Consider the following 14,728-nt stretch of genomic DNA (forward strand, 5'->3'; position numbering starts at 1 on the left):
TTTCACATCCGTAAATCTATCAACATAATACACAACATCAACAATAAGAAAAATGAAAATCACATGATCGTATCAATAGATGCAGAGAAAGCATTTGATATGGTCAAATGTTTATCAAGAATTCGTTCTTGATAAAAACTCTCAGCAAGATAGGAATGAAAGGAACCTTTCTCAATATGGTTAAGGCCATCTACCATAAGCCAATGGCAACTATCATCCTCAATGGAGAAAAACTAAAACCCTTGCCTCTAAATTCTGGTACAAGACAGGGCTCTCCTCTATCACCACTCCTATTCAACATAGTACTGGAAGTACTTGCTATAGCGATTAGGCAAGGAAAAAATATCAAGGGAATCCAGATAGGAAAGGAAGAAGTCAAGCTCTCACTGCAGATGAAATGATACTCTACTTAGAAAACCCTAAAGACTACCAAAAAGCTTCTAGAAACAATACATTCATATAGCAAGGTGTCAGGCTACAAATTTAACACACAGAAATCAATGGCCTTTTTATACACCAATAATGATAAAGAAGAAATGGACATTAAGAAAACAACCCCACTCACATTAGTGCCACACAGACTCAAACATCTTGGAGTCAACTTGACCAAAGACATGAAGGACCTATTCAAAAAAAACTATAAAACACTGCTTCAAGAAATAAGAGAGGATACTAGGAAATGGAAACACAAACCATGCTAATGGGTTGGCAGGATTAACACTAAAATGATCTTAAAACATCATTAAAATATGATTAAAATGATGTAAAATGTCATTAAAATACTCCCCAAAGCATTGTACAGATTTAATATGATTCCTCTAAAGATATCCATGACATTCCTCAAAGAAGTGGATCAAACACTTCTGAAATTCATTTGGAACAATAAACACCCTCGAATAGCTAAAGAACTCCTTGGAAAAAGAAACATGAAAGGCATTACTTTCCCCAATTTTAAACTGTATTACAATACAATTGTTATCAAAACAACATGGTACTGGAATAAAGACAGACCCTCCGATCAGTGGAATAGGCTTGAGTACTCAGAGAATGTTCCCCAGACATACAATCACCTACTTTTTGACAAAGGAGCAAGAAATCCTAAATGGAGCAAGGAAAGCCTCTTCAACAAGTGGTGTTGGCACAACTGGTTAGCCACTTGCAAAATAGTGAACTGAGACCCCCAGTTAACATCATGTATGAAAGTAAAATCCAAATGGATTAAAGACCTTGATATCAGACCTGAAACCATAAGGTATACAGAACAACATGTAGGTCAAACACTCCATGACATTGAGACTAAAGGCATCTTTAAGGGGGAAACAGCATTCTTCAAACAAATGGAAGCAGAGATAAACAAATTGGGATATATTAAACTGAGAAGCTTCCGCACCTCAAAGGAAATAGTGCCCAGGATATAAGAGCCACCAACTGATGGGATAAACTATTCACTCAATACCCATCAGATAAGGGGCTAATATCCAAAGTATACAAGGCATTGACAGAACTTTACAAGAAAATAACATCTAATCCCATCAAAAAAATGGGGAGAAGAAATGAACAGACACTTTCTCAAAGAAGAAATACAAATGGCTAAAAGGCATATGAAAAAAATGCTCCACATCACTAATCATTAGAGAGATGCAAATCAAACAATGATGAGGTACCATCTCATGCCAGAGATTGGCACATATCACAAAGAACGAGAACAAGCAATATTGGCGAGGATGTGGAGAGAAAGGAACTCTTATTCACTGCTGGAATCCATATTGCTTTATGGAAAGTGATATGGAGATTCCTCCAAAACCTGGAAGTTGAGCTCCCATACGGTCCAGCTATACCACTCCTAGGGATATACTATAGAAATACAAAAATACAAAAATCCCTTCCTCACAACTATATTCATTGCTGCGCTATTTACAATAGCCAGACTCTGGAAACAACCAAGATGCCCTTCAACAGATGAATGGCTAAACAAACTATGGTACATATACACAATGGAATATTATGGAGCCATCAGGAGAGATGAACTCATGAAATTTTCCTATACATGGATGCACATGGAATCTATTATGCTGAGTGAAATGAGTCAGAGGGAGCGAGATAGACACAGAATAGTCCCACTCATCTATGGGTTTTAAGAAAAATAAAAGAAATTTTTGCAATAATCCTCGGAGACAAAGAGAGGAGGACTGGAAGGTCCAGCTCACTACATGAAGCTCATTACAGAGTTGTGAGTGCAGTTAGAGAAATAAATACACTGAGAACTATCATAACAATGTGAATAAATGAGGGAAGTGGAACGCCTGACTAGAGTAGAGGTGGGGGTGGGGTGGGAGGAGGGAGATATGGGACAATGGTGGTGGGAATGTTGCACTAGTGAAGGGGGTTGTTCACATGACTGAAACCCAACTACAATCGTATTTGTAATCAAGGTGTTTAAATAAATATTAGAAAAAAAAGATCACCCAGTTAAATAGCTGCTTACTCCAGAGTTACATTTGTTTCATTTTGTGAGGACTGGTACATTTAGCACAAGAACAGAATCTACTAAAAGTTTCCTATTGCTACAGTTGGGTTGTTTTAGAAGTGAAAGAGATCTCTCAGGTTGTGTCCTGGTTCAGTCCTGCACTTCTTGTGTTTACTTGACAAATTAATGCCTCTTGGCTTCAGTTTTCTTTTCATCTGTAAAAAGGAAAATGAAAACTTCCTGAAAGGATTACCTCGAGCATGAAATGAGCCAGCTTCGGTAAAGTGCCCTGCTCAGGGCCAGTCACACCTTTGCTAAATAGATTCTAATTCCAGTGGCAGTCTCCAGTCCTACAGAAGGGCTTTCTCAGGGCATAGTACGGTTTTCTGTCTGACTCCTAAAGCTCCGTCAATTCTTTACATGAAATAGTAATATGAGGCCCTGACCTAGTCTAGGAGAAAGGATCAAAGCAGAGTATGTAGTGGAGTTGGAACAAAAGGAAGATATAAGAAAACCAGAGAAGGTGGCTTGGGGGAAACTGCATAGGGCAATGGGCCAAATGCATCATGTTGTGCAAGTGGGAGGCCTGGATTCAGATCCCCAGCACCATATGGTCCCCTGAAAGGAGTGACTCCTGTGTACTCAGTTGGAAGAAGCCCTCATGAGCCCTACTGGATGTAGATCCCAAACCAAATCCAAATAAACTAAGAACAGGCTGTTTAAAGAACAACCTCAGGGGCCGGCCAGGCGCTAAAGGTAAGGTGTCTGCCTTACAAGTACTAGCCAAGGATCAGAACCTCAGTTCTATCCCCTGGCATCCCATATGGTCCCCCCAAGCCAGGGGCAATTTCTGAGCGCTTAGCCAGGAGTATACCCTGAGCATCAAACAGGTGTGGCCCCAAAAAACAAAAACAAATTATTAAAAAACGACCTCAATGTAAGTAGCACACCCTCAGATGAATTTTCAGTCAAAATTGAAAGCAAGAAAGAAGCTGAAGAGTGGAGGGAGATTTTTAAAATCTATTTTGATGGGTGATATTCAAATAAATGGCTAGTAAGAACAATAAGAAATTATTAGCTTGCAATTTTTTTCTGATATGTATTTTTTCTTTTTATAGAGATGAAATGTTCTTATTGTTTTCTCAAAGAACAGAGTGACATGGTTGATAAGTTTATTATGTCAGTCTAAACTATGTGATTCATTTTTTTAATCTTTAAAAGCAAGAAATTAGCAATAGAAACAAGATATTGAAAAGGTGCCTCATTTATCTCAAATTCAACTCTCAGAATTATTTATTTTAAGGACATAGCAATTCTTTCAGTTTTATTTTTACTTAGTCTTCTCTCAGTAGGAAAATCCTTTAAAACCAAGTAATTTCCTGCCTTACTATTTCAGAAGTTGGGGGAAAGATCTGCTATGTGGTCACTTTTGTTAAAACTTTGATGATTCGGGGGCAGAGGGGGAGAAAGGGAGGCAGGTTGGTGGGGAATTCTAGAACTGCAGGATATGGAAATAGTCAACTACTCCTTAAATTGAAATAAAAAACTGGGGGCGGGGGCACAATCAAGCTTTGTCTCTGGTTCTGTATTCAAGGATGACTTCTGGCAGGGCTTGGGGGATTATATAAAGTGCAGAGGATTAGACTCAGGATGGCTGTGTGCAAAGGTTGGCTGTGTCTTATCTGCTAGACTATTTGTCCGTCATCTGACTGTCATTGTATCATCGTTTCAATACCTTTAGTGAAGTGAGCTGTTTATTGAAACACTATGTAAGCAAATGCTTATATTATGTTGTATTATAAGTACTACATAAAGCAAAACATATTCTATAGCTATTTCTATGCTTTTTGCCATTCACTATTACTGTCCATCCAACATAGCTGGATAAACATGATTACATTAGTCAAAGAAAAAAAATTATGGGGCTATATAGATAGTTCAACTGGCTCAGCAAATGCTTTGCAAGTGGGATGCATGGGCTTGGTCTAGAGCACTAACATGAACTCTGACCACTGTCTTAAATGACCCCCAAACACTAGGCCCAAATAGTCCAAATGCTACTAGGTATTAGTCTCAAACAAAAACTTTGGATTTATAACAGAAGTGTTGCAAAACTTTCCTCAAGACACATGAATATGGGATCTGTTCAAAGGACTTTGGAAGTACATGCTTTGCATGCAGCAACCACTGGGCTTAATATACAATATCACATGGTCTCTGAGCATGACAGGAAGCAATTCCTAAACCCAGAATAGCACTGGCTACTGCTAGGTGGGGCCCCCAAATAAACAACTACAATAACAAAAAGATGATCACTTTCTCTAGGTTTAACTTGCAAAATGTATATTTTATATATAAGATCATATTCAACTGAAAAATGAAGCCATAACCTACCTCTTATTTTCATTTCTCATCATTTATGCTAAAACATCTATCCATTGGTCACATTATTTGTGACAAGAGTCTTGCTCCTCAATTCACTTTTTCAGAGATGAGAGGAGCTGTAGGAGATTATTACTAAAGAAGGAGCAGGCCTACCATCTTAAAGATTTCATAATCTCAAGTATAAACATACACCGTATTTTCTGGCGTATAAGACGACTTTTGAAACAAAAAAAAAGTCAACCAAAAATCGGGGGTCGTCTTATACCTAGTATATCCCGAAAAATGTTTCAGTATGCCGCTAAACAAAAATTGTCTGAATATTGCCACAAATGAATTTTCCAACTCGATCCTGCACCAATCACTGTAAGGCTGCTCGGACCACCTCTCTGACTCAGCCAATCCAAGCAGGCTTTTGATGCATGCAACTGAGACAATGTTCTGGACCGAATCTACACTGTCAAAAGCCTGCTCAGATTGGCCAGAGTCAGAGAGGAAGTCTATGACAGTATAACCTCTGAACCTTTGCTTGTTGTGATTGGCTCACTGTGGTACATACAGTTGCAGCACAGGAACGTTTTGTCTGATACAGCGAATATAGGCCTAAACTTATGTTTTAACTGCAAAATTAGGGGTTCGTCTTATACACCCAGTCATCTTATACGCCAGGAAATACAGTATTGAAGACATGAATTATGTTTCAATTATTATGTTTCAAATGAAATCACTTATTAATTGATTAAAATAAAATAAAATAAAATGTAGGGGCCAGAGAGGTAATCCAGGAGTTAAAGCACATGCGGCCAGTGTTGGTTTATCCTCAGCATCATGTATATCCCCAAAACACACTTGGTGAAGCCCTGGAGGACACCCCATTTACCCACTCAAGTACTTGGAGTGGTCCAGGTAATCCTTAGCACTGAAGAATTGGAGTAGCAGCACATTCTTAATAATGGAATTTATTCACCTGTGCAGTTGGTTGAGAAGCACTAGAAGGGCCTCCCCCACCCCAAGGTCTCCTGAGCATTGCTTGGAAGGTTTCCCTAAAAAAGAATAAAATGTGGTAAATTCTAGTCCTTACAACAGTTATAGGCATTTGTGGAAAGCCAACACACAAAGAGAGAGATGAAGGAAACAGGGTAGAGGAGCTCTTCAGGTTGGGAGTTGTGTGAGCAGGGGTTCAGTGGGGATGGGCTGAGAAGCACTGCAATGGCTGGAGAAAGAAAAGGCTGCATTCAAGAGAGACAGGGCTGCTGATGTAAGCCACATCATGCAAAGTTTTAGGGAAAGAAAAACAAATATTCTAACTCTCTGGTATATGAAGCAGATTTACCGGTTGTATAATTTGATTGGAAGCAGAAAGCAGCAGGAGAGCTGTCCTAAAACTGAAATGAATACGTTCCATCCTGCAAAGACCAGAGGTAGGGGTATAAAGCAAAGCACTTCACCATTTACCATTTACTATTCTAATGGAAGGAGTGTCATAACTGGACAACTGCCTGCGAAGAGAAAATGAATGACTACACAATTTGGAAGAAAGGCACAGAAGAGACTCAAAAAGTGTTTTTTCGAATAAGTAGCACAAGATGCAAGATAGGGCTTGAGTTTCAGAGAGTAAGACTGAGATGCAGAAGTCAGAAAGCCAAATTTTCCTTTATTTAGAACTACTATGCAAATAATAGAAATATGACTGGATTTACATCACCCAACCAAAATTTGTTCTGAATATTGCATGAATTTTAGTATTTAGCTTATATTGAGTGCAGTATAGAATCTAAACTTTAAAAACCTAACTATCTCTAGAGGATATGTTTTATCTCTCCAGTAAGGTAGAATTTTCAGTTAATGTTTCTAAATATTTGAACAACTTTTATTGATTCACTCCCAAGACAGTTTTCACTGTAATTCTGGAGTCATCAAGTCCAGTTTCTCTTATGCCAACTGTAACCACCAGCATAGGAAGTTGTTAATCATGAAGATTCAGACCTTGAACTGTGCCAGCATCTGCGGAGATCAGGAAATATTTACTGTTCACTTAACTAGCTGACCATCTGAGATTCTATACTACCTAAAACTCAAGAAAAAACTCACTCCAGATATATAGCAAGAATAATAAATGTGGTGAACTTCTTGTTCATAATTTCATCCATTCTAACATGCAAAACTTCAACACAATTATACTTTATCAAGGTTCCAATTATCTTACAAGAAATTTATACCTAATCTGTTAGGACTGGGGAGATAGCTCAAAGGCTTCATACGCTTACATGTTTTGATCCCTGACACCACAAGGTCCCCTGAACACCACCAGTAGAGACCATCAAGCAGCAATCTAAGCTAGGAGCAGCCCCCAAATATCACCAGGTGTAGCCCACAGACCAAGCCAAAACAAAAAATTAGAACCAAATTCCTGGTTCATTAAAAGGTAAAAGAACAGAGGTCTTCATCCCATTAAAGAATTTGATAATCCAAATCATGGTTTTCAGAATACAGGCATGTGCCAGTCTCTCAGTGATCTACACATGCTGCCCCCCCTTAGTATTCAAAACAGTCATTGAGCTTATAACTAAATAACTTTGAAAATCCCAGTGCCCTTGGATATAAATAAGTGCTATAGAAACAGCACTGAGGGGCCGGAGCAATATCACAGCAGTAGGGTGTTTGCCTTGCACGCGGCTGATCTAGGATGGACCTTGGTTTGATCCCCCAGTGTCCCATATGGTCCCCCGAGCCAGGAGTGATTTCTGAGCACATAGCCAGCAATAACCCCTGAGCATCACAAGGTGTGGCCCAAAAACAAAACAAAAAAAAGGAAAAAGGGAAAAAATAAAAGAAACAGCACTGAATAATTAAGTCAATCGAAGTAGAAAAGGTATCTACGTAAAGAGACTAAGATCATTTTAGCTTGTTTTATACAAAAGGCATTAAATCAAGCTTGCATAATTGAAAGGAATCATATTTTATAATTTTTGTGGACCTAACTTTAAAGTAGACCAAAAATGTATGTACTTTTATAAAAGAAAAAAAAAAAGAAATGCACTCACATGAAAATAAGACTCACCTATTAGTTTCAATCTTCATCCTTCCCAGCTGCAGAGTAAGTGTTCGGTGAGTACTCTGGGAATCATGGGACACAGTGGAACTAAGCGTGCTCACCCCTGAAGTAGCCACAGTATCCTCAATGATAGCTGGGACCGCAGCTGCAGCAACAGCATGGGGTCGTCGCAAATTATGATTTGAATGTTGTTCCTCATGGTCATCTTCTATATCCAAATCTTCTTGATCAGCAGTATCACTCTCAGAGGCAAGGCTAAAATGTGGTCTCAATTCTATAAGCAATTTTAACAAAATAGAAATAATTATCTTAGTTTCTATGTCATTACTGTCATGCTCTCTGTTTTCAGTAAGATCATGTATACTCCAGGGATTGCCACCACCGCCACCATTGCAAGGGTATCTGCCTGATCATCGCTGTGGCTTTGAGACTAACCCAAGCACAGAAACCTTTGTAGAAGCTATGAGACAGAGGTGACCCGGGAACACCCAAGCAGGGTGAGGATAGAGGAGCACGGCCACTCCACTTCATGGCCGCACACATTTTCCAGCAAATGAACTCCACCATAATACATAGAAAAAAACTTCACAAGTTTTTCAATGGGGAAAGAATGAAAGCCAACAACAGGCACAGAGAATAAAGACAGCTGGAGCTCCAGTGGTGCAATCAGTTAGCACATGGTACTTATATGGGAGTACATGAAGAGGATGAAGACAGCAGCTCAGATGACCCAAAAAGTTCCAACGACATAGTCAGCCTCTCAGATAAAGAGTTCAGAGAAGAAATATGGAGGATGATCATAGAACTCAAAGAAAGCATAGATCTGGGCCCAGAGAGATAGCACAGCAGCGTTTGCCTTGCAAGCAGCCGATACAGGACCAAAGGTGGTTGGTTCGAATCCTGGTGTCCCATATGGTCCCCCGAGCCTGCCAGGAGCTATTTCTGAGCAGACAGCCAGGAGTAACCCCTGAGCACCACCGGGTGTGGCCCAAAAACCAAAAAAAAAAAAAAAAAAAAAAAAAAAAAAGAAAAGAAAAAGAAAAAGAAAGCATAGATCTAGCTGAACAGACCACAAAGACAGAAATCAGAAAACTCCAAACTGAAATAACAAAACTGAAAAACTTGGTAGATGAAATGAAAACCTCAATGGAGCCTCTCCAACAGAGTAACAGAAGCTGAGAACTGAATTAATGAACTGGAAGATGAGATACAGAACAACTCCATACAGCAGAAGAGATTGGAAAAGAACCTTAAAACAAATGATCGGACAAGTGATGGGAATGTTTAGATATGCTACATCTTCTTTATTCAACTGTGGAAGGTTATATGAGTTCCAAAATTTATCCATTTCATCCAGGTTCTCATATTTAGTGGTGTAGAGTTTCTCAAAGTATTCTCTGAATACCCTTTGAATCTCTGCAGTATCTGTAGTGATCTCCCCTTTGTTTAATATGTCTTTGCAGGAGGAAGTGGTGTTACATTATATTGCTGGTGGATTTGGGGGGGTGGAGAGAAAAGAAACCAGACTCCCGACAAAAACTAAGAATATATATGCTCACACATATCTATAGGAAAAAAAGTTTCTTTAAAAAAAAAAAGATTAAATAAAAGACTTAATTAAAGGGATAAAGTGGGGCCGGGAGAGATAGCATGGAGACCAGGCGTCTGTCCTTCCTGTAGAAGGATGTTAATATAGAGATTTCTTTAGATACACACACAAAAAAGAAATATCATTTGATCCACCAATTCCACTCTTAGAATGGTTATTTCCCCATTATACAAAGGATATGAAAACACTAATTTGAAAGGATATTTGCACCCCTCTATTCACAAAAAACATTAAATCAACCTATATGCCTACTGATGGATGACAGGAGAAAAAGAAATGTCACATGCAGGCCAGAGATAGTACAAGGTTAAGGTATTAGCTCTACACGAAGCTTACCTCAGTACCTCAAATGTGCCCTAAATGAGCACTGCCATAAGTGCCATAAATTCCTGAACACAAAACAGAGTCAAGAATAAGACCTGAGGACTTCCTTGAGTCTTTTAGGCTGACTGTGTATAGGATGTTAGAAGACATTGTCTGTGATTAGAGGGCTGGGGGTGAAGGTGTGAACCACTTAGAACAAGTTTAGTGATAGTGGAATGTCTCCTTGATGGTGACTTAAAAGTGTGTGGTCTCCTTTATGATCTGAATTTAATAGTTCATATTTACCATATTTTCCAGCATATAAGACGACTGGGCGTATAAGACGACCCCCTAATTTTGCAGTTAAAACATTGGTTTAGGCCTATATTCGCTGTATCAGACAAAACGTTCCTGTGCTGCAACTGTATGTACCACAGTGAGCCAATCACAACAAGCAAAGGTTCAAAGGCTTTACTTTGACTTTTTTTTTTTTTCTTTTTTTTTGGTTTTTGGGCCACACCCGTTTGATGCTCAGGGGTTACTCCTGGCTATGTGCTCAGAAATCACCCCTGGCTTGGGGGGACCATATGGGACGCCGGGGGATCGAACCGTGGTCCTTCCTTGGCTAGCGCTTGCAAGGCAGACACCTTACCTCCAGCGCCACCTACCCGGCCCCTACTTTGACTTTTTTAACTTTTACTTTGACTTCCTCTCTGACTCTGGCCAATCTGAGCAGGTTTTTGACAGTGTAGGTTCGGGTTCAGAACATTGTCTAATTTGCATGCATCAAAAGCCTGCTTGGATTGGCTGAGTCAGAGAGGCGGTCCGAGCAGCCTGGCAGTGATTGGTCCCTTATCATAGGCACCTTTTCTGGCAATTCCCTGGTGGCGTCAGTTAATCTCCCCCACTACATGAACCAAACAACACCCCATCCTCGGACCCTAGCACTGAACCACCAACATGGTTAGCTGGGTTTTGCCAGAAGTGGCCCCCAGATCTCTTGAGTACTGTTTAGGAGCCCCCAAGAAAGAGATTTGGAAACTCTGCGGCCTGATTTTTTTGTGTGTGTGTTTCTTATAGCGGCATATTGAAACATTTTTTGGGATATACCCGCCGTATAAGACGACCCCCGATTTTCGGTTGACTTTTTTTGTTTCAAAAGTCATCTTATACATTGGAAAATATGGTATATTCTGTCTGATTTAGAAGTGCAAATTAGTGCAATAGAACATGTTTCTAATTTATATGATTAAACAACTGATATTTAGTCATGCACACACTATATGGTGGAAGAATTTTATAAAAACATTTTTATTAATGGTAGACTATTAACCAGAGTTTGACTTATGTTGTAAACTTATCTCTCACTTACCCCATAAAACCATGTTTGTTCAACACCGTCCTTCCTGCCTCTCCCTGCAAACAGAGCTAAGATCTGTTTCAACTAGTGATTTCCAAATATGTTCCAGGACAGATTAAAATAGCCTGGAAGTTGGGTTAAGATCGGATTCCTGGACTTTTTCTTTAGCAGGCTCTTACCTATTAGTCTGAAAAGGGGTCTGAAATTGTAGTCTTTTTTTTTTTTTTTGAAGCCAGTCAAATTGAGCAGTGTGTGTGTGTGGGTTATATACCAACTTTTGTGATACTAATTTTAATAAGTTCTGATAAACCACCGCCATTGGACCAGCCTCAGAAACTGTAGTCTTGAAGAACTCTTTACAAGACTCAATCACAGCAAATCTGAAAGTGTGGATACAGACAGCTGCAGACTGAAAAGTATATGGATTTTGAGTCACTCATATAAATTTCTCTTTATACCAAAATATGCTCTATAATACAAGGAAGAAAGCTCTTCCTTACAGTAAACAAACTGTGTTTGTGTACTATTGCTCAGACCAAAGAGTAATTTATTATTTCTGACCTGGCACCAGAATGGTGATAGCTGTCTGCACCGCTTTTCTGATGATACTGTCTAAAGCAAACATCCAGTGTGGCTTGATATTATGATTCCGAAGAACTTTATTGACCTGAAGAAACAAAGCAATGTTTAGTCTAATTTTTAAATGCAAACCACCTAGCTAATATAGAGATTTTAATAACGTCAATAAAAATAATTAAATTATTTACCCTATGGGCCGGAGAGATAGCACAGCGGTAGGGTGTTTACCTTGCATGCGGCTGACCTGGGAGGGACCCGGTTTGATTCCCGGCATCTCATATGGTCCCCAGCCTGCCAGGGGTAATTTCTGAGTGCAGAGCCAAGAGTGACCCCTGAGTACCAATGGGTGTGGCCCAACAATAAATTATTCAGTAAATAAATAAATAAAGTTTAAAAAAATATTTAGGGGCTGCAGAGATAGCATGGAGGTAGGGTTTTTGCCTTGCATGCAGAAGGATGATGGTTCAAATCCTGGCATCCCATATGGTCCCCTGTGCCTGTCAGGAGCAATTTCTGAGTGTAGAGCCAGGAGTAACCCCTGAGTGCTGCTAGGTGTGACCCAAAATCAAAAAAATTATTATTTACCCTCACTGGTAATTCCTTTATGTCACAGAGAAACAAAATACTGTCACTGTGAAAAGAAAGCCTAGTGATTGCTATGTAAGCAAATGGCCTAAGTTCTTAAATTAAAGGCAATTAAGTTAAAAAAAAAAAAAGCTGGTTCTTTAGGATTCAGAACGGAGCTTCCAGGTGTTACAAGGAGGGAAAAAATACAAGAGGGTTTAAAATAAACATTTTTCTTAAATGTTATGTCCCTTCTCTTTTAACACAGGTGCTTCAATATTCCCTGGTGAGCTAAAGCAGGGAAAAGTGGAAAGCTAGCATTTGTGTGTAGCTTACCGATGTGCCACAACCTTTGCCTTCTTTTCTTTCACATAGACATTCATTCCTTTGTAAACAGAGGAATCATTTGCAAAACTATTTCAGAAAAGCTGTTTTCCTTCAAATTCTTTAATTTAATTCTAAATTCTTAAAAATTCACTATTTTAGTGACTACCAATATTTCACATATATATTACATAAATACTGAAATATGTATATACATTTTCTTTTAAAATGATAGTTACAAAATTTATCATCTTAACTATTTTAAGTGTACAATTAGTTCAGTGGCATTAACTACATTCACACTGTACTAGCATTACTACTTCCATCTCCAGAACTCTTTTCATCTTGCAATATCAAACTTCTACACTCTTAAACAAAATCCTCATTGCCCTGCTCTCTATCACTATAACAATCACAGTCCAACTTTCTGTCTCCATAAATGTGAGTGGTCAAGGTACCAAATTCCACTTATATTTCTTTTCTTTTAAAAGGCAAATATTATTCTCTTAAACTAAGTTATATATGTATATATAACCTTTGAAAGTAACTTTCGCATACAGCTAAGAGAAGATATTTAAATTTGAGCAAACTCCAATAATCACCAGTTAACATGGGGATCACTTTCCAAATGAACCTTGGTTAGATAATACAGAAAAGGCGATCTAGTTACAACACGCCAGGGTGAAGTTCCCAAATTACTTAATTTAGGGCCCGAAGAGATAGCACAGCGGCATTTGCCTTGCAAACAGCCGATCCAGGACCAAAGGTGATTGGTTTGAATCCCGGTGTCCCATATGGTCCCCCGTGCCTGCCAGGAGCTATTTCTGAGCAGGAGTAACCCCTGAGCACCACCGGGTGTAGCCCAAAAACCAAAAACCAAAAAAAAAAAAAAAAAGAAGTTAGTTAATTTAGAATTTATAACAGTACTTACTCTGAAGAAACTGAACTAACTTACTAGTAGGTGTACTTGAAGGAAATCCTTTCAGAATGAATTTAAAAAGGAGAGGGCATAAAAGGGGAGAGAGAGTCAGAGAGAGAAAGTGAAATGAGGAGAGCAAGAAAAACGAGAGAAGGAGAGGAGAGAGGGAGGGAGAAGGAAGAATGAGAAGAGGAAGAAAAGCAGCTCTAGGAAAGTCAGTTTTTGACATCTAGTGTTGGTGATATTCCCTCTCCCCAAAAAAATCATAAGAAAAAGTCCAACTGAATGCAGGATTAAAACCATTATTTACAATACTGTTAGGGAGAGTTTCACATATACATTGCTCAAGCACCACACTCACTACCACATTGCCGTTCATCTCCCTCTCCTAATTTCCCCAAGTCCCCTCCATAAGCAGCTACAACACCCCATAAGGTCAGTTCCATAGACCAATTCTCCAGTTATGTTCTTTGGCTATTTGCTGCTTCCTTGCAATGCATCTTTACTTTATTCAAATTATTTTAATGTATCTTTTAAAAAACACTTTTATTTACTTTTTAGTTTCCAAATGTTTGAGTTTTCACCTTTCCTTACAGCCTTTATAAATTTAAAGTAAAATTATCTTCAATTTGAAATATGGCCACCCCAGCATTTTTATGGAATTTGTTTACCTGTCAGACTGTTTTCCTGCCTTTGACTTTGAGCCTGTTTTACCCTGATTGTTGATCTGTGTCTCTTGTAGGCAGCAGAAATTTGGGTTGTTTTCTGATCCATCCTTTGCCTTTTGAAAGGTGAATTTAGGCTACTAACACAAGGATTTATTGTCATTGTTTTGTATGTTATATGAGTTTGTGAGTTTTATCTTGTAAAGGAGATCCTTTAATACTTCTTGCAAAATTGATTTGATTTCAAGGCTATGAACTCCCAAGCTATTGATTTTTCTACTATTTTGATTTTTGGGGCCACACTTGGTAGTGCTAAAGGTTTACTCCTGGCTTGCTCAGGGATTCCTCTTGTGGGCTTGCGGGACCAAAGAGGATGCCAAGGACTGAACCTAGGTTGGCTGCAAATAATGTAAGTATATTATCTACTATACTATTGCTCCAGCCCCCTAAACTACACCAAGTTGTTGCTTTTCAAGAAAGCTTTATATCATTTCTTTTTTT

General features: G+C 38.9%; 1 protein-coding gene across 1 annotated transcript in view; it reads right to left on the reverse strand.

Annotated features, from left to right (window-relative positions):
- Positions 1-14,728, reverse strand: part of MAP3K5 (mitogen-activated protein kinase kinase kinase 5) — a 233,126-nt gene that overhangs the window by 9,808 nt on the left and 208,590 nt on the right. The window contains exons 25-26 of the mRNA XM_049788000.1: positions 11,738-11,843; positions 7,911-8,178 (exon numbers count right to left, since the gene is read on the reverse strand). Coding sequence (XP_049643957.1) covers positions 7,911-8,178; positions 11,738-11,843 — 374 coding nt within the window. The remainder of the gene's footprint in view (positions 1-7,910; positions 8,179-11,737; positions 11,844-14,728) is intronic.

Source organism: Suncus etruscus, chromosome 15 (genome assembly GCF_024139225.1).
Source record: "Suncus etruscus isolate mSunEtr1 chromosome 15, mSunEtr1.pri.cur, whole genome shotgun sequence".
NCBI classification, from domain to species: Eukaryota; Metazoa; Chordata; class Mammalia; order Eulipotyphla; family Soricidae; genus Suncus; species Suncus etruscus.